The following is a 12,034-nucleotide window of genomic DNA, read 5'->3' as shown; positions in this document are numbered from 1 at the left end:
TTTGTTTGCTCAAGCCAGTGATGAGTGACAAGATAGGCAATTCAAATTAGCAGCCATCTATTTTCTTTTCAGGGTGTATTATCTCAAACTGTTTAAAGAAAGTATTACATAATCAAGTGGAAGACATATAGCGGGTTATGAGCTGGCTTAAGCAAACAACCGGGCTTCATTAAGTGCAACGCAAGGCAAGTGTGAGTCTAGAGGTTAAGGTTTCTGCAGCTAGTAATTGTTTTTACAGATGCAAACTTGGCGTATGTTGTACGTGAAGGCATATGCACGTTTAATGTTGCTTCAGAGGGGGGTTAACAAAAGTGGAGCTTAAAAAATATATATTTTATGTTGCTCATAGATTTACTGTATCCAAAAAATAATTTCAATCCTTTCATAAAAAACACAAGGGGTCATTCACGAAAGCGGGTGCTCAAACATGGACACACGGAGAGTCCATATCAACCCATTTCGTTGAGGCATTGATGTCATGTCCTGCACTTTCCATTGTGCCTATCCTGATGAATAATGCACAATAGCACCTATTGATGCTGGGGAACCCTGGAGCTACAGTCATCCCGGAGCTACCATCACCTTGGACCTGGTAATTGCTCCAGGGTTCCCACAGTGGATTATGTCAACAGATGCACCAGATTTGTACCTAGTAAATTAGTTAGTTAGTGAATACCATATTGAAACATGTGTTCCAGAAAAAGAAGAACCCCACTCCATGCATCTTGCACCTGATTTGCATTAAAACAGTATGTTTTAGGCAATTGTGGTGGATAGTTCTGGTGGATGGTTGGGAAAATAATTTGCACTATAAGTAAAAAAAACATGGTACCTTGCATCCAAAATTGCATTTTGTAAATAACTCCTGTTGTCAAATAAGATGGTGTGCTAGCTAATACATTAGATAGGTATAAGAAGGGGTTGGATGGCTTTTTAGCAAGTGAGGGAATACATCGTTATGGAAGATAGCTCATAGTACAAGGTGATCCAGGGACTGCTCCCATTGCCATCTTGGAGTCAGGAAGGAATATTTTTCCCCTCTGAGGCAAATTGGGGTTGCTTCAAACAGGGTTGTTTTGCCTTCCTCTGGATAAACTAGCAGTAATACATTGAGGGTAACAAATCAGTCGTGCTTACCATAGGTGGAGCTGTTAAAGAGTTCAATGTTGAAGAAGATGTAATCTCCATTCGTCATTCCTTGCCGATGGGCGGCCAACATGATGTTCCTAACGGTGTCACTGCTAGCACACATTATCACCACTGATAGAGAAAAACAAAAACAGAGAAAGAAGGTTTCAATAACACAGGAACATGGTCAGACAATTCCCTGATGATTCAACAAAGCCAAGTCAGAACAATTGCATTGCAAGAAAACTTGGTTAATGGTATCGCCTGCGTAATGGGACCATCCGAAGTAGACAATGCTCTACACTAAAGTAAACAAAAAAGCTTTTCCAGCTCAAATATCGCATCAGAACTTGTCACCTCTACTGTCAATAAGCACTGAAATGCATACATATGGAAAAAAATAATTGCTCAGGGCAAAGGTTTTGTGGAAGACGGTGGGATTGACCCAAACTGTAGTTATGAATCTGGCAGAAGCTTTGAGATTGTCTCTTGTTAGAAAGAGAAAAGTAGATAAAATGTAATCTCTACATTGATGCCATTGTTCAGTCACTACATATCACCAACGCATTCTTAGCGTTTCAGCAGAAACCTCAATGAAAAATAATATATATTTTGTATGGCTAATTTTGACCATACTGCCCAAAAATCTGGTCATATATACCAGGTTGGGACTGTTGTACAGGTATGGAAAACCTTTATCCAGAAAGCTCCTAATTACAGGAAGCTCATCTCCCATCGACTCCATTTTAATTAAATAATTCAAATTTTCAAAAACGATTCCCTTTTTCTCTCTAATAATAAAACATAACATTGTACTTGGTCCCAATTAAGATGTATGAATCCTTATTGGAGGCAAAACAATCCTATTGGGTTTAATTAACATTTTGATTGATTAGGATTTTTTTAGTAGACTAAAGGTGGCCATACACGGAGAGATCCGCTCATTTGGCGATGTTGCCAAACGAGCGGATCTCTCTCCGATATGCCCACCTTGTATTTATGATAAGAAGTCCTCTGTACTCCATGGATATCTTCCCATTTACGTAACTGACTGATACTGCATTAGATATTATTGATTGAAAAATATCTTGGTATTATTAAGGATAGGCGATCCTTAGCGGGCCCTGTGATGGCAATGAAAATGTGCCATGCATTAGTCATATGAGTTTCTAATGCCCCATAACCTGGAAAGTATAGTTTAGGGAGATAAAAGCCATCGCTGTACGTTGCCACGTCTCCAAAAATGATCAGTAATGAATTAAAATGTATAGTCAAGTCTCATAAATTCTGTAATGTACTTTTAACATTGAGTTGTGGTTGTAATGACATATCTACAATTTAACATGATATGTGTGTGTGTATTGTATAGGCACAGTTCTCATGTGTAACATTAAATAAGAACACTAAATAAAAACAAACAAGGATTTATAAGAAAATGAAAACATTTAGTGGACACTCAATTCTTTATCCCTGGAAAATCAGCTCTTATAGATGTTAATGCCGCAGGGGTAATTCCCCACTATAAATTGTACCATTGTTCTCTTGGCTATGAAAAACAGATTGTTCCCGTGGCTAAAGCCGAGCCATTATTAAAGGACCCTGCTTACTACAGAGCTTGGCCCCAGGCAGTTGGGGAACTTTCTCATGAATAGGGTCAACAGAAGTTTTAATTAAAGAATGCTGATCAAATGTATATAAGGCTAAGAAAATACTTTAAGGCTTTGTTTGTAACTTATCTATGAGCCAGAGACTTCCTGTGGTGGTTAACCCCTCGGCATGTAGATGACTGTACACAAAGCAGAGGCTTATTGTGACTTTACACAAAATAATTTCATGGCTCCCACACCTTCATGCAATTAAACTTGCCCTTACTATAATAGGAGTGTGGCTCATGAACAGCCATTAAGCTTCTGCCCCAAGGGCAGCTCGTTTGCGGTAATTAACAGTCATCTGAAATTGGACAATCAAGCACCTAAATGTAATTGTAGATACTTGTTTATGAACATATCTCTCTGTCATGTTCATTGTCTCATTAGTCCTGTGCTCATTTATCGTCAGGGAGAATGAGTAGCTGCGTCCAATGTAGTGGCTAATCCCTTTGAGACTATACAAGACCCAGAACCTATGTTGGTGTTGGAAGTGTGTCCAACCCATTGCAGTTTCCTTTCATCACAATAGTGGATAACTGATCAAATGACATAAGGTTTACAAACCCATTTGGGTCTTTAATACATGAATGGGGGGGTTCACAAGTCTTATTTCACGTCCCCAAGGCAAGGCATTGGCTGCCATTGAAATATCTTACCTTAGGAAGGCATTAAATATAGAGCTCCCTGGATCTCTTGCCATTGTGCGGACACCAGTGGCATAACTAGAGGTTGCTGTGCCCCACAATATAATACAATTTAGAGCCCCAAAACATTGGTAATGAACTTTCTTTTAAATATATGTTGAAATTGCATGCTAATTAGGGCTCCACTGTGCCCTCTACACTCCTGCCCCCCCTTCTTATGATTGCAGGGTATGCTTCCCCAATAGTTAAGCCCCTGGTGGGCGCTCAAGCTGAGGTTGTGTCATTGGGTGTCCTTGTGCCATTGACTTTCAACCCTCCTTTTGTGCATTGTTGAAGAACGAAGGGAATGTTGCATATTAAGAGAGTTGTACAACTCCTTGTGTTCCATTTTGATGGTGTGAAAAGTAGTGCCTATAGGTGTTACATGCAAATTCGCTGCATTTTGCACCTACTTAATAAAAGAGCCTGCATGATCTTGGCTGTTAATATGTTTATATTATACTGAGTTTAGCTATTTGACTTCTAGGCTGGAAGTACAAGAGCAGGAACGGCCTGACAGCAGCAGAAAACCAGACAGCAAATAGGGGCAACCCTATTTGCACCAGCAAGATTCATATATATTGTATAGTAATTCTCAAAATATGCATAGCATCTGATGAGACAAATCTGACAAAGCTCCCAAATATCACTGTACACGGAGGCAGGAGATTTAACAGTGTGCAGACAGGCATTTAAAGTGGCATCTGGAGTTGAGATGGAACAGCAGACTGGCACATCCACATCAAAAGTAATGGTAGCCGAAAAATCTTGCTCGGTGATGCGTCAGGCAAGAAGTGACGGCATAGGAAAGGGTTTCACGTAGTTTGTCTCTGCAACTTCATATGCAAGATTTCTGCAGGATAATCATTCATCTACCCAGCACATGGGGAATTCACTATGGCTGGGGTTTATGTGCCTACTGTGATTTCTCTTTTGCATGGGTGTAATCATCCTTTCTTATGTCAGAAAAAAAAAATTTGAAGGCCTAAGCCAACCTATAACCAATCAGAACCCCAGAACGGAATATCAGGACAGAGCATATGTCTACTAAGAACATACATACTACCATGCACACCTATAGTAAATCATAACATTACAGTAGAGTCATTACATTTAGTGCAGTAATTATAATTAAAACATATCTACAGTATGAGCACGAACATATACTGTACAATGAAACATACAGGTTATATACAAATACTGACCAATACAGGAGCATAAGAGAGCTCAGTGTAGTTCTCAGTACAGTCATAAATTATTAATTCATTATTAGGCCATTTGCAAAATTAACTCGAAATCTGTCATATGATTGATGCCAACCTTGATGCCGACCTAGCACCTAAATATAATAAAAGGATGTTGACCCTGTATTTTAGGCAAGGAAATTATTCTTTACTTATTGGATGACTGACATACTTCCTAGCTGATAGGGCAAAGCATGGAAGCTTTGGTTAGGGTTAGTGAAAATGATGCACCATACATGTTATGTGAGATGTCTATGAACGTTTTCATTCATCCAGGTCATGGTATATTTAGTAGAAGTACATCTAGAGCAACAGGACTTGCTGAATAATCATTGAAGACGTTTTAACTAATATGGGAAGCCCTTTAAACTTGAATAAAACCCTTATAAATAGCAAAACTATAGGGCTCATTAGTGAATGCAGTTGCACTATTTATTAAAATTTTTTACATGCAAACACACTCCTTAAACGTATGTTTAGTTGTGCTTAGCACCAGTGCACCCATCCCAGGTCTTTTGCTAAATCATGTGCAAGTTTGTCTATTTACCCTCTAGATCCCTTTCCCACCAGCCTAAATGTGGAAGTAATTCCATGGTTCCCACAGTGGGTTGCATCAATTGAGGCGGCAAACTTGTGCCAAAAGAACATCTAATGAATGAGCGGTAGCAGGTCTAAATAAGCCCAGGCGTCAGCAGAGACGGAACTAGGGGTAGGCAGAGTGGGCACATGCCTAAGGCGCAAAAGCTGGGGGCGCCAGGCACATACCTCCTCGGTAGCCTACCCCCATGTCTGTTCCCCTCTCTCCGATGTTTGTTCTTCTTGGCCGTGTACTTGGACTTATGTGCATATGCGCCATGAGCGGCATTTTGCTCCTGCGCATGAGATCGGTGGTTTGCGCGACCGGCCAGGTTGCCTAGGGCCGGTTACCCTGGCGCTGGGTGTCAGGGTCGGACTGGGCCTGCAGGACAACAGGAAAAAGCCCGGTAGGCCTGCTAGCCCAGACCTGGTTCACCTGGCTGCCTGAAACGATATGCTTCTTGACAGACAGGCAGAGGGGTGGTTGCGCCTGGGATTGGTGGGGCCTGTGGAGTTGGCAGAGGGGGATCAGGGGTCCGGGTGTGGGTGCATGGGCCCCTGATGCAGCATTTCATGTACACAGCCCCCCATCAGCCCACTAGTCTATGGCATCTTACAGTTGCCCCTCTGGCATTTGCAAGAACCCACAGATTGCCAGTCTGGACCTGAACCTTAGGGCAGAGAGACATGGTCAGATTCGGGGAGTCGCTTGGCAACAAATCTCTTCTTCAGACCGATTGATCTCACGGAACTGCCACAGAACTGCCTTCCCGCCTGCAAAATGTAAATCGCCGACGGGATGGCACTCGGAGCACTTTGTTTTCCGAAGTCACTCGAAGTTTCCTCGTGAGGCAACTTTGGAAAACAAAGCGCTCCGAGTGCCATCCCGTCAGCGATTTACATTCTGCCAGTGGGAAGTTGGCCCCGAAGAAGGGGAGATTTGTCGTCGGACAACTAATCTCCTCAAATCTAACTGTGTGTCTCTGCCCTTTTTTTCTTGCTTGTCCCTATCCTAGGACGATTGTTTTTTAGGAAGATTAATGGAAAATAGCAGGAGCACAATGACTTTCCTAGAACTTTGCCTCACAACTACTGTCATAAATACCCCAACCAGTCAAACAGGGACAAGTGAAAGTGCAATAAAAGTGTCTTACAAAGGATTTCTCTCTGTTTCTTCCCAATCCATGGAAAAGCCGCTCTAGGGCTGCAGAAACGATTCCATACTTAAAACAACAAAAGAACAAATTGATCTAAATATTTTCCCTTCGTATTTATCTGCCCAGTAATGCCCGGGTTGGGGGTAGGGGGGTAAATCATTTCAGGGAAGTCTGCAAACATGACTAATTTAATTTCATCCTGGTCCACAGGGAGAGATCACAGGCTATAAGGAGGGCAAGACAAGTAAAGCGATCGCTAGATTAGTCAATGAAACGATCCAACTCCCGCTGGACCCAGTCCAGATGCAAAGTAACTCAAGCACAAATTAAATAACTTCCCATGAAATAATGTAAATTGGATGTGATTTAATCCTTTCATTGCTTCCGGCACATTTAGAAAATTAAGATGAACTTTATTCTGTTTGATGGACATAGGCCTGTTTATATACATGCCTGCAAATATCCTGTGCTTAAAGAGAAAAACATGTTGGCTTTACGCTCTTGCTTTATTTTGTGCGCAGGCTGTTTTTTCTTTCAGTCCTCCCTCCTCTGGTGCATCTGGCGTCACATTGGTATCAAGGTAAATAGGATACAGTCATGTTTGCCTTTTATGTTTATTGTCACAGACCACTAGAAAAGGCAAATGTATTCTTGTCTGAAATCTTCTTTGCTGCCCAGTCCAATGACACTACAGCATTTTCAGAGGCTGCCCCACTGTGTTATTGAGGTGTTGCCATCTTGGTGCTGGGGGAAATGGTATAATGTGGCTTAATAATCAGGCAAAAATGACCAAGAGCCATTGGTAGGTGATACCATAAACGAAATACTAACAAAAAAAATGTCAGGCCCATCATCTACAGCAGGGGTCCATAACTTTTTTTCTTTATACCAATGAGCCACATTCAAAGTCGGACTTGGGAGTCTGGGGCCCACCAGGGCTGTTGTCTCAGGGCCACCCCCACCCCTGCCGCAAATAGGGTTGCCACCTTTTTTGGAAAGAAGTACCGGCCTTCCTATATATTTATCTTTTTTCCCTATTAATAACATTGGAATCAACCACCATTTTTACCGGCCAGGCCAGTAAAATACCGGCCAGGTGGCAACCCTAGCTGCAAAGAAGTGTTGCCACCTGGCCGATATTTTACCGGCCTGGTCGGTAAAAATCCTGCTTGATGCCAATGTTATTTATAGAAAAACCCGGTAAGAGTATAGGAAGCCCGGTATTTTTTTCAGAAAAGGTGGCCCTACCCTACCGCAAAGCCCCCTCCGGATCCCTGCTGCAGCCGCAACCCCCCTTGTGTGCACGCACATGCCCGTACGATCGTTTGCCACAGAGAGGGTGGTAGGGGCCAGAAACAGCAGGGAGTGGGTCTGGGCTGACGGGGCCCACAAGAGCCAGTGCCCACAGGTTTTTTTCCCGGTGTCCAACGGCCCTGTCCAAGCCTGACCACATTCAAATGTAAAAAAAGTTGGAGAGCAACATCAGCACGCAAAAAGTTAATGGGGTGTCAAATAAGTGCTGGGATTGGCAATATTTACCCCCTATTTGGACTGGTAGACTATAGGAGACTCTGTTTGGCAGTACACCTGGCTTTTATACAACCAAAACTTGCCTCCAAACCTGGAATTCAAAAATAAGCACCTGCCTTTAGTTCATTGGGAGCAACATCCAAGGGGTTAATGAGCAACATTTTGCTCCCGAGACACTGGTTGAGGATCACTGATCTAAATAATGTCCTAGCCTAGAGCTGAGTATTAGGATGGAGGTGTACAAGTGTCGGTTGGGGCAGTCAGAACTGCAAAACACTTGATGGCAGTGATCAAGCGCTGTCTCAAATTCTTGTCTGACCCCTTTGTAAAGAAAATGTATTAAAATGTTATAGGATAACCTTCACTATATGAGCTACAAATCCTCAATCATTGTATGTATTCAACTACTTAGAGTAAGGGCACACCTGGAGATTCAGGGAGATTTAGTCGCCCGGCGACTAATCGCCTCTTCTTTGGGGTGACTAATCTCCCCGAATGGCTTCCCCCTGTCTTCCGCCTGGTAGAATGAAAAATGGCATTCGCGGCGCATTGTTTTCCGAAGTTGCCTCACAAGTAAACTTCCCGCAGTCGATTTTTTATTTTAGCAGACGGAAGGCAGTTCGGGATTGTAGCCCCGGAGAAGAGGCGATTAGTCGTCAGGCGTCTAAATCTCCCCGAATCTGCCCACGTGCCCTTGCCCTTAGGCTGCATATCTAGCTCCAGGGTATATCTTGGTACCTTGGCTGCAATATCACCTTCTGGATCAATATTACTGATTGCAGATTAGCAACAATAAGTACATTTTATATTAACATTTTGATAGTGGCTCCTCGAAAACCCGTTTAATTTCTACCTGAGCAAACTCATAGAAATACAAGCAATATCAGTGAGAAGTAGCAAGCTTCTGCAGCAGGAATGTTGAACAGTACATTGCCCTGATGACGCCTCTATTGCTGAGAAGGGATGGAATATTCCCCTGCATATAAACATAAGATAAGTATGTCATTCAATGCGTATCGGCCAAAGTGATGGTCTGCATGAGTGACAACATTTAGGTTGATTGGGAGCCAAATTGGGGCACTGGTGGGATGTTGGGTCTTTTTGACACGTCTGCTGTAATCTCTTCCACCTCTACATGTGTTCCTATGCAATACAATTGCAGCAATCAATGAGCAATTATCTTTGAGTAAATTTGAAAGGAAATATGATTGGTTTTAATAGGAAACTGCATTTATTTAGCAAACGTGTTCACAAACTAGCCCCAAAGAACATCCATGATTGACCAAATTGCCTTCTAATATATATATATATATATATATATATATATATATATATATATATATATATATATATATATATATATATATATATTATATATATATATATATATATATATATATATATATATATATATATATATATATATATATATATATATATATATATATATATATATATATATATATATATATATATATATATATGTGTATAGGATCCGTTATCCGGAAACCCATTATCCAGAAAATTCAGAATTACAGAATGGCCATCTCCCATAGACTCCGTTTTATCCAAATAATCCAGATTTTTTTAAATGATTTTTTCTCAGTAATAATAAAACACTTGCTCGTACTTGATCCCAACTAAGATATAATTAATCCTTATTGAAAGCAAAACCAGCCTATTGGGTTTATTTAATGTGTACATCATTTTCTAGTAGAAGATGAAGTATACAAATTACGGAAAGATCCAGTATCCAGAAAACCTCAGTTCCTAAGCATTCTGGATAAAGGGTCCCATACCTTTATATATTTTATCAGTTTGAACTGATTTCTTTGGTGCTTATGTCTCTATATTGATCGGCTACTCAAACAGTTTCCAGAGAAAAACATTAACTGGCTGAAACATGGTCCTTTGGACTATACAGTGGACTGGGGACAGAGCTGAACTAAACAACATACAGTAAGTGGTGCCACTGATTATCACTAATGACCTATGTGCATGTATGGCACAACGTAGTTAATTCAGGGCTGTTTTTCGTTGGCGTGGGGCATGGGGAAACAGACGCAGAATCACATTATATAAATATAGTAGGTATGTCAACCAATGGTGTAGCTACAATTGACGTTGCACTACAACTCTCTTTACTCCTGGAAGTTGCACTAACATAGAGATAAAGTATTACTTTTGCCACCTTGCCTTGTGAAACCACCGTGATCTACCATCTTCCTCCTGCCTTACCCTAAAGTATTACTCATGCCCTACCCATTCATCCTACCTACATCTTCTGCTTTGCAGGTCCTCGGTATCGCCTTATTGCACCCTACAGTCTCTGCTCTACATATAGTTTCTATAATGTATTCTCAACGCTAATAATATACCCCCCCGGCATTGAAAGCCCCTCACCTGCCACCCATTGTGCTGTGAAACCAGGAGCTGTTAGAAACTACAGCCAAAGTGCAGGAATGTGTCTGTAAAGTATTTATGACACAACAATAGGCAGAGATATGATGGAATAATATTATTAGTGATGTGAATGGAAACAGATAACAATGGCATGCAATTATAGGCACGGTATCTATTATCCGGAAAGCCATTATCTGCTCCAAATTTTACCCTAGTGTCCAACTTAAACAAACAAATGTCCTTTTTTTTGTCTAATCAGATTTTTTTTCTTTGTAATAATAAAACTTGATTAGCAGCATGAATCCTATGGGTGCTAGATAATCCTATTGGGTTTTTAGAATGTATAATGATTTAAAGCAGGTTAATCCACATTAAGGAAAGACTCCTTATATGCAAAACCCCAGGTCCCCAAGCTTTCCGAATAACATATCTCCTACCTGGGCTCATTAGCACACAATACATTGTATAATGCAAACAGAAACTGAACTAGAATATCAGCAAAACAATAGGAAATATTTGGGGATTCCATGGACTGTATTGCTCACTTCTGCTGCACAGTTGGGAAAGACAGGTAATCTCTTATCTGCTTATCAGCTCATTTTATTTAGCTTTCTGCAGTTATGCTAGGCAATAGTCGGACACTGGGTTTGCTATGTACTATCCCTATTACGAAATGTATTATTCCTCATCCATCTTCCAAACCTGGCACAAAGCAATTCTGCACACATCACTAAAGTATATCTTTGCTCCTGAGAGCAGCGAATTACCAGGGATAGTAACGCTTTATCAGTGTTGTGCAAAATGAAGCTGAAAGCTGTAGTTATCAGGGGTGGTGGGAGTTGTAGTTCTGCAACAGCCAAAGGTTGGACGGGACTCCTTTATACAAATAATGAAGCACTGCAAGAATCTGTTTGGTCCTCAGGCTGCACCCCAGTTAAGCAAAGCCATGAAAGAGTTCATGTATCCGATCCGATTTCTTAAATTTGATTGAACCCCTTGTATTTGCCAGCAACTTAAAGGAACACAACACTAGTCCTAACTTCAAATATATTTGGAAACCAACCCCTCCCCCTCCATTACCTATTTATTAATAAATGTAAGGCAGGTGCACGCTTCTGTGGAGAATACGGTACCTATCCTTAGGGTGCTCCCGGCACCAGAAATGTTCTGCCCTATTGCCATAACACAAAATCAGCTTGAGGCTGACTTACATAATCTCCCGTCTTCTCATCGATACCATTATCCCTTTTTCCTTTATATGCAATATAATGAGGGAATACAGGGTTACCGAATGGGACTGATCCCATTGCCATTTTGGAGTCAGGAAGGAATTATTCCCCCTCTGAGGCAAATTTGGAGAGGCTTCAAATGGGGTTTTTAGGCAGGTTATATATAGACTTAAAAGGTTGAACTTGATGGACATATGTCTTTTTTTCAACCTAATTTACTATGTTACTCTGTAACTCAAATTAGGGCAGGATGAAATGGGTTCAACTCCCCAGTTATGGGACATTGATTTATTGATCCAGTGGCTGCCGCTCCTCTGGAAGCTGCGGACAAATTATCAAAGCAAAGGACTGAACTTGACTGATGGGTGTTTTTTTGTCAACCTCAGCTGCAGTGTTACCTTGTTAAACCACCGAAGCTCCCAGATGGAGGTTTAT

The 12,034-nt window shown here is 41.2% G+C and overlaps 1 protein-coding gene across 4 annotated transcripts in view; it reads right to left on the bottom strand.

Annotated features, from left to right (window-relative positions):
• Nucleotides 1-12,034, bottom strand: part of npr3.L (natriuretic peptide receptor 3 L homeolog) — a 58,914-nt gene that overhangs the window by 44,634 nt on the left and 2,246 nt on the right. For all 4 annotated transcript variants that reach the window (XM_018243315.2, XM_018243325.2, XM_018243333.2 and 1 more), the window contains 1 exon segment: nt 1,138-1,260. In XM_018243315.2, the coding sequence (XP_018098804.1) occupies nt 1,138-1,260 (123 nt within the window).

The sequence above is a fragment of the Xenopus laevis genome, chromosome 1L (genome assembly GCF_017654675.1).
Source record: "Xenopus laevis strain J_2021 chromosome 1L, Xenopus_laevis_v10.1, whole genome shotgun sequence".
Lineage (NCBI taxonomy): Eukaryota > Metazoa > Chordata > Amphibia > Anura > Pipidae > Xenopus > Xenopus laevis.
This window is presented reverse-complemented; position numbering and strand designations above follow the sequence as displayed.